This window comes from Oncorhynchus keta, chromosome 25 (genome assembly GCF_023373465.1).
Source record: "Oncorhynchus keta strain PuntledgeMale-10-30-2019 chromosome 25, Oket_V2, whole genome shotgun sequence".
NCBI lineage: Eukaryota > Metazoa > Chordata > Actinopteri > Salmoniformes > Salmonidae > Oncorhynchus > Oncorhynchus keta.
In genome coordinates this window covers 38,798,067-38,819,358 of record NC_068445.1, presented here as the reverse complement: position 1 = coordinate 38,819,358, position 21,292 = coordinate 38,798,067, and the positions used below count along the sequence as shown (strand labels likewise).

The window sequence follows — 21,292 nt, the reverse complement described above, 5'->3', positions numbered from 1 at the left end:
TCCAACTGCTCTTAAATGCTAGTAAAACCAAATTAATGCTTTTCAACCGATCGCTGCCTGCACCCGCATGCCCGACTAGCATCACCACCCTGGATGGTTCCGACCTTGAATATGTGGACATCTATATGTACCTAGTAAACTCTCTTTCTATTCTCCAATCGCAACAAAGCCTCCTTCACTCACGCCGCCAAACTTACCCTAGTAAAACTGACTATCCAACCGATCCTCGACTTTGGCGATGTCATCTACAAAATTGCTTCCAACACTCTACTCACCAAACTGGATGCAGTTTATCACAGTGCCATCCGTTTTGTCACTAAAGCACCTTATACCACCCACCACTGCGACTTGTATGCTCTAGTCGGCTGGCCCTCGCTACATATTCGTTGCCAGACCCACTGGCTCCAGTTCATCTACAAGTCCATGCTAGGTAAAGCTCCGCCTTATCACAGTTCACTGGTCACGATGGCAACACCCATCCGTAGCACGCGCTCCAGCAGGTGTATCTCACTAATCATCCCTAAAGCCAACACCTCATTTGGTCGCCTTTCGTTCCAGTACTCTGCTGCCTGTGACTCGAACGAATTGCAAAAATCGCTGAAGTTGGAGACTTTTATCTCCCTCACCAACTTCAAACATCTGCTATCTGAGCAGCTAACCGATTGCTGCAGCTGTACATAGTCTATTGGTAAATAGCCCACCCATTTTCACCTACCTCATCCCATACTGTTTTTATTTATTTACTTTTTTGCTCTTTTGCACACCAATATCTCTACCTGTACATGACCATCTGATCATTTATCACTCCAGTGTTAATCTGCAAAATTGTAATTATTCGCCTACCTCCTCATGCCTTTTGCACACAATGTATATAGACTCCCTTTTTTTCTCTACTGTGTTATTGACTTGTTAATTGTTTACTCCATGTGTAACTCTGTGTTGTCTGTTCACACTGCTATGCTTTATCTTGGCCAGGTCGCAGTTGCAAATGAGAACTTGTTCTCAACTAGCCTACCTGGTTAAATAAAGGTGTTCTCAACTAGCCTACCTGGTTAAATAAAGGTGTTCTCAACTAGCCTACCTGGTTAAATAAAGGTGTTCTCAACTAGCCTACCTGGTTAAATAAAGGTGTTCTCAACTAGCCTACCTGGTTAAATAAAGGTGGGAAAAAGAAAAAAAAACATCTAGTGGCTGCAGGTTCGTGAGTGAAAACATGGCATTTTTCAAAATTAAATCTGCTGAATAGAAAACTGAATAGCTTTGTAAATAAATTATTAACCCTAACGGACTGAATTGCAATATCCATCCTCCGCGAAGACAATCTGTTCTTGTTTGCATTGTATATTATTATTATTATTATTCTGTGGATTTTATATGGTGGTTGGTAACCAATTTTAAACTGCATTAATGCCACCAACTGGACTGGGGCGTGGATCAGAGACAGTGAAGGTCTAAATCCAACCCAGTAATCTTCTCCCCCTAAGGAAACAAAATAAATAATTAAATACTTCATCCCCTGAAGATTTCCCCAGCAGTTCACTTAATCCCAGGCTATTCAACACTCATTATTCCTCAAATCTAATAACAACCGCTCCCTTTGTCTCATGTATTTCTGGCACTGAAAGAGAACATGTTCAACTGTCTCCATCTGAGAGGTGTGACGATGATCATGTTTCCCCACCACTTTCAACGTACTGTTGAGCCTTGTGTGTCCCAGTCTCAGCCTTGTGTGTCCCAGTCTCAGCCTTGTGTGTCCCAGTCTCAGCCTTGTGTGTCCCAGTCTCAGCCTTGTGTGTCCCAGTCTCAGCCTTGTGTGTCCCAGTCTCAGCCTTGTGTGTCCCAGTCTCAGCCTTGTGTGTCCCAGTCTCAGCCTTGTGTGTCCCAGTCTCAGCCTTGTGTGTCCCAGTCTCAGCCTTGTGTGTCCCAGTCTCAGCCTTGTGTGTCCCAGTCTCAGCCTTGTACCTATACCCCCCCCCCCCCCCCCCCTGCCACCACCTTTTCCTGGATCTTATACAGGTGTCTTCTCTTACTCTTCCTGGTCCACAACTTTTGCCACTCATTTGCAACCTCTGTTTTTACGAATCCCTTGGCTTCTGCTTTCCTGAAATGATGAAAGCCAAGGATCTGGAGGTGAATCATCCAAATGATACCATCTCACAACACCTTCAATGAACGGGATTACAACCAAGAGAGGCGCCGTTTAAACTAGTAACGGTCACAGCAAATGAACGTTCTTAATTCATCAACACTGTCAAGTACTAGTATGTTAACGTTGTTTTCTACAATATTATAATCTAATGATTATTGGCACTTTGGGACATTGGCTGATGTAAAAGGAGAAAAAAAGGGCTTGATAAATAAATTAGATTAATTCTATGTAATTTATAATGACATCAGGCAACGAGAATGACGTTTTCACATTCATTTTGGTGCTCCCTCTTGAATTGCCCTGTTTTTCTATACATGGTATTGTATTGCAGCGAGTGAAAGACCTACGGTATTAACTAGTTGCAATATGTTTTATCCATAGTGTTTTGTAAATAATGTCCCATCACACATGACTGATTTCAGACCTTATCTTCGAGATGCCGTTAAAGCAAAGCAGATCACCATGTCTACCGTGAAGGATGATGTAAGTATTGTAGCCAATCACTTTCCTCTCCTTGACACCATCTCTCGCAAAGCAAACCTGGCAGTTTGCTCACTATCAATTATATAGTGAGGCTTGAATTATAGTAGGTACCGTGTGGCTCATTTGATTGGACACGGCGCTTGCAATGTCAGGTTTGTGGTTTTGATTCCAACAAGGGACCAGTATGGACATTTTTTTAAATTAAAAAGTGTGTACTCACTACTGCATCTGTTAAGTGACATCTAAAATACTTTTTAACTGACACGTTGAGGTGTCTTTAAGCAGGAAATAGTTACGAACTATATCAACTGATATTGTTTTGTAATTACAGCTGGACCCGGGAAAAGAGAACCGGGGTCCAAATGCTCTCAAGATGAAAAAGAGAGTGGTGAAGGTTCAACCTCTGATGGCCAACGCCGTTTCCCAAACCACAGGCACCTTCTGCAGTACCACCAACAAACAGAGCTCCGCCAACGGTCTCCTCTCTGCAACATCGAGTACCGCACGTCTCAACGTGCTCAAAGGCATTACAAAGCCTTCTGCGGTTGCCCCAAGTCACTCAACCAGCCTGAAGACGGCTCCAGCCAGATCACAATCCACTGTCCCTACCAAAAGATGCCCAGGCACCACCAACCAACCCAGAACCCAGCCTAATCCAACTGTTAAAGTCGGCAACACACGCCCTAGCTCAGCCATACCCCTGGCAAACGCTGGTAGAACACATTCAGCCAACACAACCAGACCAAAGTCTAATATTACTGGGAAACCTGCTAACACTCTCAACACAGCCGGCACGCGGCCCAACACAGCCGGCACGCGGCCCAACACAGCCGGCACGCGTCCCAACACAGCCGGCACGCGTCCCAACACAGCCGGCACGCGTCCCAACACAGCCGGCACGCGTCCCAACACAGCCGGCACGCGTCCCAACACAGCCGGCACGCGTCCCAACACAGCCGGCACGCGGCCCAACACAGCCGGCACGCGTCCCAACACAGCCGGCACGCGGCCCAACACAGCCGGCACGCGGCCCAACACAGCCGGCACGCGGCCCAACACAGCCGGCACGCGGCCCAACACAGCCGGCACGCGGCCCAACACAGCCGGCACGCGGCCCAACACCGGTAGTGCCAGAATGAGTCCGAGCACAATGGTTAAAACCAAGACAAGTCTTGTGTCTGTCCAGGTGCAGCCTAGAAGCACCACCGTCCCTGCTCCAGCATCAGTCTCCTTCACCCCCCTGGTCTTGAACAGAGCATGCCCAAGCACCAGCCCAGTCCCAGCTGTGACCCAAAAGCCACCAGTTACTACTCAGAGGAGAACAAATCCCTTCACTGGCGTGAGTGAGACTAACCAGAGGACAACCGCCTTGGCTGCGGACAATGGGCAAAGGAGGAGCCAAGCTGTGAGCAGGACTGATTCCAAACCACTCCCAGAGAGATCCAGTAAACCAGCAGGGCAGAAACAACCTGTCACTGGACCTAAACCCATCATCCAAGGCCCTACTGGTCCTGGGCACAAGACTGCAGCTACGAAGCCAGGTGATATTCAGAGGGCTGGATCACAGCACAGGGCCGAGGCTAGAGGAGCAGGAGCCAGCACTCGGATATGGAAGGCTGCCTCTCGAGCCTCCACCGGGATAACAGGAAGCCAATGGCAGAACACGGCTCTGAGTAGGGCCATGCATGCAGCTGTGGCTGCGATGGGACAGAAAAGCAGCGCCGAGGAAAACCGAGACATGGAGAGCGGGTCGGCAGACACCGACACCAAGAATGAACCCAATGCTCCATCGCCCTCATCAACATCTCCGGCGTGTTTGCCTAGGCCTCACAGCAGCACAGCAAGTGGTGTGTGGATCCCCCAGACGGTGCCTCGCTCTGCCAAAAAGTCCAGCCATGGCCAGGAGGAGGTGGGGTGGGAGACTGGTGTTGGCCTTAAGACACCCAGAGACCAGGCCAGGGTCGTGCCCAAGACCGAGGGCCGCAGGAAGATGACAGCTGCCCAGGAAGAGAGAATGTCAGTTTTTAAATTTTTTTATTGTCAATTAGATAAGTACTAGGAGGTAGAATAAGGTAAATTTCAATTTTTGTGATTTTAGCAGACAATCTTATACAGAACAACTTGTCTTAAAATATTAAACTCTAGACTGGTTGAATAAGGCCTTGAATTACACAGTGCACATAACTACTGTGATTTTGTTTGTTGAAATAACAAAATAACACCAAGATAACATTGTCATTTCACTTCAGTAAAAGGTATGTGTGTTGGTATCGTAGCATATGAATGTGCTGGGTCTTTTCCATTATACCACCATATTCTTTCCACCCAGCACCTCATTTAATAGTGTGGTTGAATTGGACTACAAACATCTGACTTTACCCCAACATTTTACTGAACAACCTTATATTCCACTCTGTGTGTGTCTTCAGGCAGAAGCTCCAGGAATGGCGTGAGAACAGGGGCATCTCCTACAAGCGTCCCCCCATGCCGGTGAGGCCTCCTCGGGTGCGGCGCACCTTGGCCATTCCTCAGGCTTACTGGGACGGTATGGAGGAGGAAGTTGAGGCCAGGTCTCTGGTTGAAGCTGTGGACCGGTGCCTGGCTGACTGCATCAAACTGCTCAATGAGGTGTGGCAGAGGAATGGGTTGGGTTAGATTACATGAATTGACAGGAATTGAAAATGTATGACAAATCAACTGTCAATTGTGATCTGCCTGGAGCCGTCTTCAGGCTGGTTGAGTGACTTGGGGTAACTGCAGAAGGGCGGCAGGGTAGCCTAGTGGTTAGAGCGGTTAGAGCGTTGGACTAGTAACTGGAAGGTTGCAAGTTCAAGTCCCCGAGCTGACAAGGTACAAATCTGTCCTGCCCCTGAACAGGTAGTTAACCCACTGTTCCTAGGCCGTCATTGAAAAATAAGAATTGGTTCTTAACTGACTTGCCTAGTTAAATAAAGGTAAAATAAATCAATAACAACTGGGGGGGTTGATTGTTGCTCTGTTGGCGTTGTGGCTGTTCACATGGCGTTTTCCCTCACTCAGCCCACCTCACTCAGCCCACCCGCACATTCTCCTGACCGGCAACACTCAGCCCACCTCACTCAGCCCACCTCACTCAGCCCACCTGCACATTCTCCCGTCCGGCAACACTAAAGCTGCCAGTCGTCAGCAAGACACTTTCTCGTAGCTATTAAGTAGTAGATTACCAAATTCCCTTTAAAAATATTAATGAAATAGAATTGTGTAGTAATGTGAATAGGTAATATCCCTAAACTCTCATCATCACTACTCAAATTACAAAATCATCAGTACTGACTTTACCCCTCATTTACATGTTGTTGAGTAGAACTTGTAAGGGAGTGATGAATACTAGGTTCATTTCTTCATGGGGTTATGATGATATAATGCCATCTGGTGGCAAGTAGGAACTATTGCATTTTTTGTATAATTTTTGTCCTTGAATTTGACTTGCCACTGTCTATATGAACCCTGTAGAAATTCTGTTAGCTTTCTCATACCAGCAACCAGTGTGTTTCTGATAGAGGAATTCTAAATTCCTCTATGTTTTAATTGCCAAAACCAATTAGCACTCATTTCTAATTCATTAATGAATTGTAAGTTCATTAATTATGCATGAAGTAGATTGAGACCAGTCTTAAAAGCCAGGTAAGAGTGTTTAATTCCAGAGAGTACTGACTCAAAATACAAAGAACATTACATTTTAAAGAAAGGAGACATAAAATGACGTCATCAGTTTCACACCCTCTCCCAGCCTTACAATGGCGTAGTATTCGGTCCTGGAGATAGTTTCACTCCCCTCATAAACTACATTCCAACCTGTCTAAAGGATATACTTCTCTCCACTAATGGAATCCAACCAAAACATTCTTATCTGTTTGAAAAACTATCTTATCCCTCCTTCTTAAACTTTCCCAGGAGACACAGACACAATTCATTTCTGCTTACATTTTCAGTAACAGTACAATTAAGAACCCATACTTTTCAAATCTTAACATAATAGTATTAGCATAAATGGTTCTAATCATTAATGTATACATAATTGATCATCTAAACTATATTTTCCTCTAACAGTTTCCACCAGAGGTCGACCGATTCATTGGGGCCTATTTCAAGTTTTCATTACAATCGGAAATCTGTATTTTTGGGTGCCGATTTTGCTTATTTGTTTTTTATTTAACTAGGCAAGTCAGTTAAGAACACATTCTTATTTTCAATGACGGCCTAGGAACAGTGGGTTAATAACTGCCTTGTTCAGGGGCAGAATGACAGATTTTCACCTTGTCAGCTCGGGGGATCCAATCTTGCAACCTTAACTAGTCCAACACAATAACGGCCTGCCTCTTTCTCGTTGCACTCCACAAGGAGGCTGCCTGTTATGCGAATGCAGTAAGCCAAGGTAAGTTGCTAGTTAGCATTAAACTTATCTTATAAAAAACAATCAATCATAATCACTAGTTAACTACACATGGTTGATGATATTACTAGATATTATCTAGCGTGTCCTGCGTTGCATATAATCTGAGTATACAAGTATCTGACTGAGCGGTGGTAGGCAGAAGCAGGCGCATAAACATTCATTCAAACAGCAATTTCATGCGTTTTGCCAGCAGCTCTTCGTTGTGCGTCAAGCATTGCACTGGTTATGACTTCAAGCCTATCAACTCTCAAGATGAGGCTCGTGTAACCGAAGTGAAATGGCTGGCCAGTTAGCACGCCCTAATTGTCGTTGTGTTGCTGGTTCGAGCCCAGGGAGGAGAGGGATGGAAGCTATACTGTTACACTGGCAATACTAAAGTGCCCATAAGAACATCCAATAGTCAAAGGTTAATGAAATACAAATGGAATAGAGGGAAATAGTCCTATAATTCCTATAATAACTACAACCTAAAACTTCTTACCTGGGAATATTGAAGACTCATGTTAAAAGGAACCACCAGCTTTCATATGTTCTCATGTTCTGAGCAAGGAACTGAAACTTTAGCTTTCTTACATGGCACATATTACTTTCTTCTCCTTTCTTCTCCAACACTTTGTTTTTGCATTATTTAAACCAAATTGAACATGTTTCATTATTTACTTGAGGCTAAATTGATTTTATTGATGTATTATATTAAGTTAAAATAAGTGTTAATTCAGTATTGTTGTTATTGTCATTATTACAAATGTTTAAAAAATCTGCCGATTTAATCGGTATCGGCTTTTATGGTCCTCCAATAATCGGCATCGGCGTTTAAAAATTATAATTTGTCGACCTCTAGTTTCCACTGCTTTTCCAGTTACTGTTCTGCCTGTCTAACGTCCAGTCTAGACCACGTCCCGTGTGTCTCAGTTGGTAAAACATGGCACTTGCAATGGTTGTTGGTTCAATTCCCACAGGGTACCAGTACAATAATATATGCCCTCACTACTGTAAGTCGCTCTGGATAAGTGACTGTTACTGGATCCCTTCTGTGACATTCCTCTGGGACCGATGGGGTGGTGCGTTTCAGTGGAAGAGACCAGCGCAGCAGCTGAATGTAGACCCAGCCATTCTTACACAATGTGTTTCGAGGTTGCTTGGCCGGTTGCTTTGTGTGTTGTGTGCTTTGTGTGTCGCCATTAGTCCAACACATGGTCAGGTCAGATGATGTAGTTTCTATTATTCAGGGAATAATGGCCTAGTAAAACAGACAGGGCTTTGGTCAAAAGTAGTGCACTACTTAGTGCGGTGGTTCTCTAACCTTTCCTTAGGGACCCACAGATGTTTCGCAATTTTGCTGTCGCCAAATGGCTCACCTTGGTGATTCAGTGAGTCGGGTGTGGTTAGTAGAGAACCACTGATGTAGGGCATAGGGTGACATTTGGAACACAGCCTCTGCCTTCACTGCGAGAGCAAGACACTTGAAGGAACAGGTATATTGTTCCGCAGGTGCTATTCATTTGTGGTGCAACTCTTCCAGGTTGTGTAAGACATGTACGTTAACTCAACAAAAAAAGAAACATCCTCTCATTGTCAACTGCGTTTATTTTCAGGAAACTTAACGTGTAAATATTAATAAGTAATGTCGTTATCATTAGTAGGCTTTGTATAGCAGCCTTGTATAACCACCCCTTCGAGCTGTACGCCCAAGAACGCGTCCTGTTAAGTCTTCAAACAGTAACTTACTTAGGCCTATATTTCTATATAAACTCAGCAAAAGAAGAAAGGTCCTCTCACTGTCAACTGCGTTCATTTTCAGGAAACTTGACGTGTGTAAATATTTGTATGAACATAACAAGATTCAACATCTGAGACATAAACTGAACAAGTTCCACAGACATGTGACTAACAAATGGATTAATGTGTCCCTGAACAAAGGGGGGGTCAAAATCAAAAGTAACAGTCAGTATCTGGTGTGGCCACCAGCTGCATTAAGTACTGCAGTGCATCTCCTCCTCATGGACTGCACCAGATTTGCCAGTGAGATGTTACCCCACTCTTCCACCAAGGCACCTGCAAGTTCCCTGACATTTCTGGGAGGAATGGCCCTAGCCCTCACCCTCCAATCCAACAGGTCCCAGACGTGCTCAATGGGATTGAGATCCTGGCTCTTTGCTGGCCATGGTAGAACAGACATTCCTGTCTTGCAGGAAATCACACACAGAACGAGCAGTATGTCTGGTGGCATTGTCATGCTGGAGGGTCATGTCAGGATGAGCCTGCAGGAAGGATACCACATGAGGGAGGATGATGTCTTCCCTGTAACACACAGCGTTGAGATTGCCTGCAATGACAACAAGCTCAGTCCGATGATGCTGTGACACACCGCCCCAGACCATGACGGACCCTCCACCTCCCAATCGATCCCCCTCCAAGTCAAATCAAATCAAATTTTATTTGTCACATACACATGGTTAGCAGATGTTAATGCGAGTGTAGCGAAATGCTTGTGCTTCTAGTTCCGACAATGCAGTGATAACCAACAAGTAATCTAACTAACAATTCCAAAACGACTGTCTTATACACAGTGTAAGGGGATAAGGAATATGTACATAAGGATATATGAATGAGTGATGGTACAGAGCAGCATACAGTAGATGGTATCGAGTACAGTATATACATATGAGATGAGTGTGTAGACAAAGTAAACAAAGTGGCATAGTTAAAGTGGCTAGTGATACATGTATTACATAAGGATGCAGTCGATGATGTAGAGTACAGTATATACATATGCATATGAGATGAATAATGTAGGGTAAGTAACATTATATAAGGTAGCATTGTTTAAAGTGGCTAGTGATATATTTACATCATTTCCCATTATTAAAATGGCTGGAGTTGGGTCAGTGTCAATGACAGTGTGTTGGCAGCAGCCACTCAATGTTAGTGGTGGCTGTTTAACAGTCTGATGGCCTTGAGATAGAAGCTGTTTTTCAGTCTCTCGGTCCCAGCTTTGATGCACCTGTACTGACCTCGCCTTCTGGATGATAGCGGGGTGAACAGGCAGTGGTTCGGGTGGTTGATGTCCTTGATGATCTTTATGGCCTTCCTGTAACAACGGGTGGTGTAGGTGTCCTGGAGGGCAGGTAGTTTGCCCCCGGTGATGCGTTGTGCAGTCCTCACTACCCTCTGGAGAGCCTTACGGTTGAGGGCGGAGCAGTTGCCGTACCAGGCGGTGATACAGCCCGCCAGGATGCTCTCGATTGTGCATCTGTAGAAGTTTGTGAGTGCTTTTGGTGACAAGCCGAATTTCTTCAGCCTCCTGAGGATGAGTAGGCGCTGCTGCGCCTTCTTCACGACGCTGTCAGTGTGAGTGGACCAATTCAGTTTGTCTGTGATGTGTATGCCGAGGAACTTAAAACTAGCTACCCTCTCCACTACTGTTCCATCGATGTGGATAGGGGGGTGTTCCCTCTGCTGTTTCCTGAAGTCCACAATCATCTCCTTAGTTTTGTTGACTTTGAGTGTGAGGTTATTTTCCTGACACCACACTCCGAGAGCCCTCACCTCCTCCCTGTAGGCCGTCTCGTCGTTGTTGGTAATCAAGCCTACCACTGTTGTGTCGTCCGCAAACTTGATGATTGAGTTGGAGGCGTGCGTGGCCACGCAGTCGTGGGTGAACAGGGAGTACAGGAGAGGGCTCAGAACGCACCCTTGTGGGGCCCCCGTGTTGAGGATCAGCGGGGAGGAGATGTTGTTGCCTACCCTCACCACCTGGGGGCGGCCCGTCAGGAAGTCCAGTACCCAGTTGCACAGGGCGGGGTCGAGACCCAGGGTCTCGAGCTTGATGACGAGCTTGGAGGGTACTATGGTGTTGAATGCCGAGCTGTAGTCGATGAACAGCATTCTCACATAGGTATTCCTCTTGTCCAGGTGGGTTAGGGCAGTGTGGTTGAGATTGCATCGTCTGTGGACCTATTTGGGCGGTAAGCAAATTGGAGTGGGTCTAGGGTGTCAGGTAGGGTGGAGGTGATATGGTCCTTGACTAGTCTCTCAAAGCACTTCATGATGACTGAAGTGAGTGCTACGGGGCGGTAGTCGTTTAGCTCAGTTACCTTAGCTTTCTTGGGAACAGGAACAATGGTGGCCCTCTTGAAGCATGTGGGAACAGCAGACTGGTATAGGGATTGATTGAATATGTCCGTAAACACACCGGCCAGCTGGTCTGCGCATGCTCTGAGGGCGCGGCTGGGGATGCCGTCTGGGCCTGCAGCCTTGCGAGGGTTAACACGTTTAAATGTCTTACTCACCTCGGCTGCAGTGAAGGAGAGACAGAATGTTTTCGTTGCAGGCAGTGTCAGTGGCACTGTATTGTCCTCAAAGCGGGCAAAAAAGTTATTTAGTCTGCCTGGGAGCAAGACATCCTGGTCTGTGACTGGGCTGGGTTTCTTCTTGTAGTCCGTGATTGACTGTAGACCCTGCCACATGCCTCTTGTGTCTGAGCCATTGAATTGAGATTCCACTTTGTCTCTGTACTGACGCGTAGCTTGTTTAATAGCCTTGCGGAGGGAATAGCTGCATTGTTTATATTCGGACATGTTACCAGACACCTTGCCCTGATTAAAAGCAGTGGTTCGCGCTTTCAGTTTCACGCGAATGCTGCCATCAATCCACGGTTTCTGGTTTGGGAATGTTTTTATCGTTGCTATGGGAACGACATCTTCGACGCACGTTCTAATGAACTCGCACACCGAATCAGCGTATTCGTCAATATTTCCATCTGACGCAATGCGAAACATGTCCCAGTCCACGTGATGGAAGCAGTCTTGGAGTGTAGAGTCAGCTTGGTCTGACCAGCGTTGGACAGACCTCAGCGTGGGAGCCTCTTGTTTTAATTTCTGCCTGTAGGCAGGGATCAGCAAAATGGAGTCATGGTCAGCTTTCCCGAAAGGGGGGCGGGGCAGGGCCTTATATGCGTCGCGGAAGTAAGAGTAACAATGATCCAAGGTTTTACCACCCCTGGTTGCGCAATCAATATGCTGATAAAATTGAGGGAGTCTTGTTTTCAGATTAGATTTGTTAAAATCCCCAGCTACAATGAATGCAGCCTCCGGATAAGTGGTTTCCAGTTTGCAAAGAGTTAAATAAATTTTGTTCAGAGCCATCGATGTGTCTGCTTGGGGGGGGGTATATACGGCTGTGATTATAATCGAAGAGAATTCTCTTGGAAGATAATGCGGTCTACATTTGATTGTGAGGAATTCTAAATCAGGTGAACAGAAGGATTTGAGTTCCTGTATGTTTCCTTCATCACACCATGTCCCGTTAGTCATGAGGCATACGCCCCCGCCACTCTTCTTACCAGAGAGATGTATGTTTCTGTCGGCGCAATGCGTGGAGAAACCCGTTGGCTGCACCGCCCTGGATAGCGTCTTCCCAGTGAGCCATGTTTCCGTGAAGCAGAGAACGTTGCAGTCTCCAGAGTACAGGCCTCGGTGTAACGCTCATTCCTTCGACGATAAACGCAAATCCAACCATCACCCCTGGTGAGACAAAACTCGTCAGTGAAGAGCACTTTTTGCCAGTCTGTCTGGTCCAGCGACGTTGTTGCCGATGATGTCTGGTGAGGCCCTGTCTTACAACAGCCCTACAAGCCCTCAGTCCAGCCTCTCAGCCTATTGCAGACAGTCTGAGCACTGATGGAGGGATTGTGCGTTCCTGGTGTAACTCAGGTAGTTGTTGATGCCATCCTGTACCTGCCCCGCAGGTGTGGTGTTCGGATGTACGAATCCTGTGCAGGTGTTGTTACGTGGTCAGCCACTGTGAGGACGATCAGCTGTCCGTCCTGTCTCCCTGTAGCGCTGTCTTAGGCGTCACAGTGCGGACATAAAAAAATATATATTATTATTATTTCAGCTTTATTTAACCAGGTAGGCAAGTTGAGAACAAGTTCTCATTTACAATTGCGTCCGGGCCAAGACAAAGCAAAGCAGTTCGACACATACAACAACACAGAGTTACACGTGGAGTAAAACAAACATACAGTCAATAATTCGGTAGAAAAATAAGTCTATATACAATGTCAGATAAGGGAGGTAAGGGGAAGAAAGGCCATGGTGGCAAAGTAAATAAAATATAGCAAGTAAAACACTGGAATGGTAGATTTGCAGTGGAAGAATGTGCAAAGTAGAGAGAAATAATGGGGTGCAAAATAAATAAATACAGTAGGGAAAGAGGTAGCTATTTGGGATAAATTATAGATGGGCTATGTACAGGTGCATTAATCTGTGAGCTGGTGAGGGAGAAGTGTTTCCAGTTTCAGAGATTTTTGTAGTTCTTTCGAGTCATTGGCAGCAGAGAACTGGAAGGAGAGGCGGCCAGAGGAAGAGTTGGTTTTGGGGGTGACCAGAGAGATATACCTGCTGGAGCGAGCGCGTGCTACAGGTGGGTGCTGCTATGGTGACCAGCAAGCTGAGATAAGGGGGGACTTGACCTAGCAGGGTCTTGTAGATGACCTGGAGCCAGTGGGTTTGGTGACGAGTATGAAGCGAGGGCCAGCCAACGAGAGCGTACAGGTCGCAGTGGTGGGTAGTATATGGGGCTTTGGTGACAAAACTAATTGCACTGTGATAGACTGCATCCAATTTATTGAGTAGGGTATTGGAGGCTATTTTGTAAATGACATCGCCAAAGTCGAGGATTGGTAGGATGGTTAGTTTTACAAGGGTATATTTGGCAGCATGAGTGAAGGATGCTTTGCTGTGAAATAGGAAGCCAATTCTAGATTTAACTTTGGATTGGAGATGTTTGATGTGAGTCTGGAAGGAGAGTTTACAGTCTAACCGGACACCTAGGTATTTGTAGTTGTCCACATATTCTAAGTCCGAACCGTCCAGAGTAGTGATGTTGGACGGGCGGGCAGGTGCAGGCCGCGATCGGTTGAAGAGCATGCATTTAGTTTTACTTGTATTTAAGAGCAATTGGAGGCCACGGAAGTAGAGTTGTATGGCATTGAAGCTCGTCTGGAGGGTTGTTAACAGTGTCCAAAGAAGGGCCAGAAGTATACAGAATGGTGTCATCTGCATAGAGGTGGATCAGAGACTCACCAGCAGCAAGAGCGACATTATTGATGAATACAGAGAAGAGTCGGTCCAAGAATTGAACCCTGTGGCACCCCCAGAGAGACTGGACAACAGGCCCTCCGATTTGACACACTAAACTCTATCAGAGAAGTAGTTGGTGAACCAGGTGAGGAAATCATTTGAGAAACCAAGGCTATCGAGTCTGCCGATGAGGATGTGGTGATTGACAGAGTCGAAAGCCTTGGCCAGGTCAATGAATACGGCTGCACAGTATTGTTTCTTATCGATGGCGGTTAAGATATCATTTAGGACCTTGAGCGTGGCTGAGGTGCACCCATGACCAGCTCTGAAACCAGATTGCATAGTGGAGAAGGTGCAGTGGTATTCGAAATGTTCAGTAATCTGTTTGTTAAATTGGCTTTCGAAGACCTTAGAAAGGCAGGGTGGGATAGATATAGCTCTGTAGTAGAGGTCGACCGATTATGTTTTTTTTATTTTTATACCGATTATTGGAGGACCAAAAAGGCTGATACCGATTAATCGAACATTTTTTTTATTTTTCACATTTATTTATCTGTAATAATGACAATTACATCAATACTGAATGAACACTTATTTAACTTAATATAATACATCAATAAAATCAATTTAGCCACAAATAAATAAACATGTTCAATTTGGTTTAAATAATGCAAAAACAAAGTGTTGGAGAAGAAAGTAAAAGTGCAATATGTGCCATGTAAGAAAGCTAACGTTTAAGTTCTTTGCTCAGAACATGAGAACATATGAAAGCTGGTGGTTCCTTTTAACATTGTCACGAACCGGCTCAAAGCCCGTTAACAAAAGGGAGACAACGTGGAGATAAGGCGTAACAAAATATATATTTATTAACTAAAGCAACTAAGGAAAATAAACAATGGTGTGTGTAATCAGTAGTGTAAGTGAGTGTTTTGCATGCATGAATGTGATAATGCAGGGTGTTGAAAAGATGCTAAAGCAAACAACTCAAAAACCACCAAGAAACACAAAATCTATAAAGGTGTCTGCATGGAGAGAGTCTCCTCCATGAATGGGGAAGTGGTGTATTTATCCTGGGAGACACCGGGCCCAGGTGTTTCCCATGTAGCTGACGACCCTCCCAACTCCGCCCACCGGCATCCTAATAAGGAAACAACAAAGAGAGAATAAGGCAGACGAGTGGGAGGGTCGTCACAACATCCGTCTTCAATATTGGATGTTCTTATAGACACTTTAGTATTGCCAGTGTAATTGTATAGCTTCCTTCCCTCGCCTCGCTCCTCCCTGGGCTCGAACCAGGAACACAAAGACAACAGCCACACTCGAAGCATCGTTACCCATCGCTCCACAAAAGCCGTGGCCCTTGCAGCACAAGGGGAATAACTACTCCAAATCTAAAAGCGAGTTACGTTTGAAACAATATTAGTGCACACCCCGCTAAGTAGCTAGCCATTTCACATCGGTTACACCAGCCATTAGGCTGATAGGCTTGAAGTCATAAACAGCGCTGTGCTTGCGAAGAGCTGCTGGCAAAATGCACGAAAGTGCTGTTTGAATGAATGCTTACGAGCCTGCTGCTACCTACCATCGCTCAGTCAGACTGCTCTATCAAATCAGACTTAATTATAACATAACACACAGAAATACGAGCCTTTGGTCATTAATATGATAGAATCTGGAAACTATAATTTCGAAAACAAAACGTTTATAATTTCAGTGAAATACGGAACCGTTCGGTATTTTATCTAACGGGTGGCATCCCTAAGTCTAAATATTCTTGTTACATTGCACAACCTTCAATGTATGTCATAATTACGTAAAATTCTGGCAAATTAGTTTGCAATGAGCCAGGCTGCCCAAACTGTTGCATATACCCTGACTCTGCGTGCAATGAACGCAAGAGAAATGACACAATTTCACCTGGTTAATATTGCCTGCTAAACTGGATAAGTAGTTATAACTAGTGATTATGATTGATTGTTTTTTATAAGATAAGTTTAATGCTAGCTAGCAATTTACCTTGGCTTCTACTACATTCGCGTAACAGGCAGGCTACTCATGGAGTGCAATGGTTAGAGCGTTGGACTAGATAATGTCGTAGATAATCGTTACAGAAATATAATACTGTCTATAGAAATATAATACTCTCAGAAGAAACTGTTGAATTCAATGTAGACTTTAATGCAAGTTATTAAAGCCGTGCTGGTCCGCGGGAAAGCCGCTGCTTCTTAGCACTGGCTCTGCTTTTATACATACATAGTATTGGTGTACATCACATATGTACACAAAGTCACTCCCCCTTAGTATCCGGTTTTGGTAACAACGATGGCAGAACTCTTTCCATGTTCTAAAAATAATGTATATACTGCATGCCTATGTTTTACATGTTAGTCATCAGTCATCCTGCCTACATCTTTATTCCTGCACCCTGCTGACCACAGCATGTTCAGCTGTCATGAATGCACGTATGGTCTTGGTTAATGTATTCCTACATAAATAGAGTATGGTCTGGGTGTCATATGGCCTGGATATCATCTTCTCTTAATGTGCATGTGCTTGCTACTTCAGCCTCTCAATGGTTCGCTCCAACATAATTCCCCCTCTGAGACTGAACAGTCTCACATAAAAACCCTTTAAAGAACACCAAGAAGGATGAAGGCAAAACTAACATCAACTATATACATACAAATAGAAGATGAAATGAATATGAATATGTCACATCCCAACTGGACCAAACTTCTCCAATCAATAACACAAATAGGAGTAAAAGATACAGTTGGAAACAAAAATAAAGCACTTTCAATAAATGAATATACTGTGAAAAAGCAATGAGCATGTAGTACATAGCCTTGCCTAAGGTTATCTCAGTTATGTAGAATTGAGAGAAAATAATACAATGAATATGGTTCTGTTAAAATAAACTTCCTGCAGTTTGTACAAATAAATGCAATATGACATCATTCTAAAATAAAACATCTTAACATGATCCTCCCTTGCAGACACCTCTCTAACAACTATTATCAAAGATAACCAGACCTGTTAGAAGATTAAGGACATGGTCCGTAGACACTCGTAACCGGAATCCCCTCTGTTACCTAACATGTTAACAATGATCCTTATTGTAGAAGACAAACCTAACTTTTATTAAACAAAAGGATATATATGTATGGATATATATATATTAAAAATAAACACAAAACATTTGGCTTCCTAACAGACAATAGACTCCCCTTTCTGTTACATAGCACAACAAAGGAACAGCGTGATGACTACGTGCTCTTTTATTTATATTTTTCACAACCCATGGCAAGCATAACCACCCCCTGGAGTAACCCCATATAGACAATTAGGATTACCAAAGGAACAGTCTAGAGGTCCTCCGACAGCCAATAGGAACTCCTCTAGGTTGTCCTATTGCATCTAAATAGACCTTGGGGTCAGATTTATATTCCCTCCTTACTCTATTTTTTGTATTTTGCTTAGACTCACCAGGATCCCATTCAGTGACACTTATCTGTTGAATCAACCTAACTCACTCTTGTACAAAGGCCTGTCCATTCATTTGGTAATGTTGCCCTTAACCTTTGCCCTCCACATACCCAGAAGAAATCTGCCACTATCATAGTCTGTTCTTCATACGGTGCAATTAATGGTAGCGCTAGAGTTTGATTTTGACAATCGTCATGAACAAATACTTTTCCCTCCCAACTACCAGCTGCTTGATAAATAGCCCTTACTGGAGTGTCTGCATTCTAATTGGTGTCCTTAGTTAAGTGCCATGTGATCCCACATTTACCTTTAAACTTTCCCATCTCATTCTGTCTTTTCGTGCTGTTAAAACATTCATACGGTTGTTGATAATCTATTTGATATTTATATGGGGCCTCTAACTTTTGTGGTTCTACCCGTATATCCAATTCTTGACACCATTTTCCCCAGCCAGCTTGCTTGTAATATCTTTGATAGGATGGATTACCCAAATATGACAAACATTCAGCCTTTCTGATCTACTCAAATGACAAAAGTTCCTATTAAAGTCAGCACAGTCCCTATAATCATAAGGATTAGGTACCACCACTAATTCTGTCAGCGGAGAGGGTGCACATAATAAGCAATTTGTCAGTTTTAATTTTAATGCTGTATATTGAGCCCATTCATACCATTCATTTTTTACTAATATCTTTAATGATTTGTCCTTGTGCAGTTCTAGGGTTAAAGTATCAGTTGGAGTTACAGTCTCAGTTGGAATCGCAATGTCCTTTTCTCGAGGTAGATTGTTAGAGTTTGCTAGAAAGTTCCAAATGTCAGTAAAAAACCTCCTGACCCTGATGCTTCAGGTTTCTTTGTGGGTACAGTGGACTGCTTGGTAGGAGCAGTAGACATTAGCCTAGTGGTGACTACCGTAGTCTTTGTAACAGCTGCCACTGTTGTTGTCATTGTTCTGGTTGTCACAGGCTCCTCCTGTTCAGGTATTGGCGTAGGACCAATTCTAATAACAGTTACACTACTTCCTTCAGTTAACCTTGTTCTTGCTATTTCAACTATAAATTCTTCACCTTCAACATGTTCGATCTTATTCAAGGTAAGCAACCACTCATCTTCTTTTTTGGTTACCGTCAGGCCACATCCTTTCGGGTCCCAGATGACTTCTCCCTTTGTCTGATGATGTGTCCATCCACAGAATGTAGTCTCAGGCAGAGGTTTGATCCTCTTGATTGAGATTGACTTCTGTTCTCCTGTTTCTGTTATGATTTGAGGTGGAACAGAAATGCTAACCTTGTCAGTCTTCTTAGATTGTTCAGCGGGTTCCTCTCTTCTCTTCCTGTTTTCACCATACTGCTTAATTGTGCGTGAGTCTGTTGTTCCTGTACCAGTGTTTACTGTTGCTCTTGTCATGGCAATGTCATTATTATTTTGTTGTTCTATCTTCAATTGTCTGTTACGGGGACCATTCAAGAGTTGAAAAGTCAATTTTGGGGAAATCCTCCTCTTCTTCAGCCTGCGAGACTCTTCCTTCTCCTCCTTCTTGTGGGGTCTCCCTTTCTGTTCCTTCCCCTGGAGCTCCCTCCTTTGACTGGACTGGGCTTCCATCTGGATAGGCATCGATTTCAGGGAAGAGTTGTTCCCATTCTGTAGGTGGTATTTCGGGGTCCCACTGTGGAGGGCTTCTGTCAGGGAGGTCTGCCTCAACATGTATGTCATTAGGAGTAGCAGGCCTGTTATTTTCCCCCAACCCTGGACTCTCTGGCCCCACTGGAGAGAATATTGATTGTTTGCAGGTATTTTCTCCAGTGTTGTTTCTTCTTCGTCCTTTTCTGAGTGCAGCAGACAGTGCATTTGTCGTATCCTGGCTTCCACTTGGTCTGCTGGTTTCTTGGCTCCTCCCCGGCGTCTCAATCTTCTCTGCTGCTCCTGCTCCTTCCGGGCTTCCGCTTGTTGAATCAGCATCCTCGGTGTTCTTATCGCTGTGCGGTTGTCTCCTTGTTTCTGATGGGACTCTGGTGCAGTGGTTCAGATGGTACCACGTTGGACTTCCTTTCACTTGGACGGTCGTTCTTGTTGCTCTGGCCACTTCGTTGGGTCCTTTTCTCCTTGGCTGATCCCACTTTTTCCGGAACACTCAAATGTAGACCAGATCTCCTGGTATCACCTGGACAAGGCCCCTCTGGTCCCCTTGGATCATCAGACGTGGAACCTCTCGTCCTGGTTCAGGTTCCTAAACATACGACTTGGAAAGCAAAGTACAGAACATAACAGTATTGACAATGTTATGTGTTTTGCATAAATATATTCACGAATACCGAAATCTGAGACCATGACAATTCCCACTCTCTCTTCACCTGACTCTATGCCTCCAGGATGCTTTTCTGCTGGACTCCACAAAAATAAAAGCTCTAATAAGCTTCCTCTTGCTTTTATCCAGTCTTCCTCTTTCGGCCCCAGGTTCTGAGAGGTGTTCCCAAATCATGTCATTTTTATTTCATTTATTTATTTTTTAAATTTTGTTTCCATCTGCTCCATTTCAACTGATAAGCATATGCATATCCTTAATCAACAATTTCTCTTTTTGAAGTAATTTAACACTGTATATGCTTTCACATCAATGACTTCAACATGTTGTCTAGAGTACCCTAACATCTATCCTTTTTCACATCATGATGCATTAACAAATAAAACAAGTAGCTCCCAAACCAAACCCAGTATGTTTACAGTGGAATCTAGTCTTTCTCTCTAACTTGGTTCCTCTGTCATGGTGTTTTCAAGCTCACCCATTATTCAGCTGGACCTTACGTTTTGTGAGAATTATTCACCCACCGAAGAGAGCCATAGCGATCTTTACCATTGCAGGTGCTGTATGGTATACCTCCAGCCTGGTGTATCTTTGTGTACACTCAGTCTCCAGAATTCAGCCCATGCCCTTCCATCTGGCCTCTTGAGTGCTGTTTTCTTTTTCTGAGGACATACACACTAACACATGGGTTATTTCCTGACAAGAGACTTTCTTCTTATAGCAAGATCACGGATTTGTAATATCTAAATAACAGCCCTCTGTAGTAAACATTCTGTCTCAAATACCCTGCCTCCTGCCATTGATATAGTTATACATAATGATAGCCGAATTATGGTCCCTACAGCAACTGCTGTAAGAATAACATGTAATCAGTCAAGTGTCTTCCAGTTGGAAGAATATCCAATCCTAACAAAACTCAGTTATAAGTTTCTTAAACTTTTGCTATAATGTTCAGAATTCCACCACTTATTACTTTTACCATAATCTGTATAATGTTACATTTTCTTTTTAGAATTGTCTCTATATTTTATATTTCTACATTTTTCACAGCCAGCTGTCCTTCCTTTTCTGTGAGGTATCTTCTCTAATAATATACATAGTTTCTAGAAATAACACCCCTCCACTATCATAACCTTCATTTATGATCCCCCTCAGATCCCCAATGCAGTTCCCATATATAAGTCACTACTCCTAATTTCCTAAAACATTCTCAACTCAATTTTAGTCAATTTATATCTATATCCCTCCTTAGGAACAATATACATTTATGTTCCTAAAAACAAACAAATTGACCAACCAAGAGATTGATATTATTTATTTATTTCTTTTATTCACTCTATTTTTTAAATAAA

General features: G+C 44.0%; 2 protein-coding genes across 4 annotated transcripts in view; one reads left to right on the top strand and one right to left on the bottom strand.

The window, feature by feature from the left end:
• Nucleotides 1–21,292, top strand: part of ckap2l (cytoskeleton associated protein 2-like) — a 90,697-nt gene that overhangs the window by 1,207 nt on the left and 68,198 nt on the right. For all 3 annotated transcript variants that reach the window (XM_052479287.1, XM_052479286.1, XM_052479288.1), the window contains exons 3-5: nucleotides 2,572–2,632; nucleotides 2,964–4,648; nucleotides 5,062–5,260. In XM_052479287.1, coding sequence (XP_052335247.1) covers nucleotides 2,572–2,632; nucleotides 2,964–4,648; nucleotides 5,062–5,260 — 1,945 coding nt within the window. The remainder of the gene's footprint in view (nucleotides 1–2,571; nucleotides 2,633–2,963; nucleotides 4,649–5,061; nucleotides 5,261–21,292) is intronic.
• Nucleotides 16,310–21,236, bottom strand: LOC127911764 (uncharacterized). The gene is made up of 2 exons (XM_052479289.1): nucleotides 19,021–21,236; nucleotides 16,310–18,891 (listed from the first exon to the last, which is right to left on the bottom strand). Exons 1-2 carry the CDS (start codon nucleotides 19,595–19,597, stop codon nucleotides 18,437–18,439), a joined length of 1,032 nt encoding a protein of 343 aa, XP_052335249.1. The 5' UTR covers nucleotides 19,598–21,236; the 3' UTR covers nucleotides 16,310–18,436.

Excerpts from the sequence above, each read along its gene's own strand:
- LOC127911764 (XM_052479289.1), bottom strand. The coding sequence starts at position 19,597 with ATGCTGATTCAACAAGCGGAAGCCCGGAAGGAGCAGGAGCAGCAGAGA. Across the intron at positions 18,892-19,020 it reads AAGAGCAACAGTAAACACTG|AAACAGGAGAACAGAAGTCA; the intron begins GTACAGGAACAA and ends AAATCATAACAG.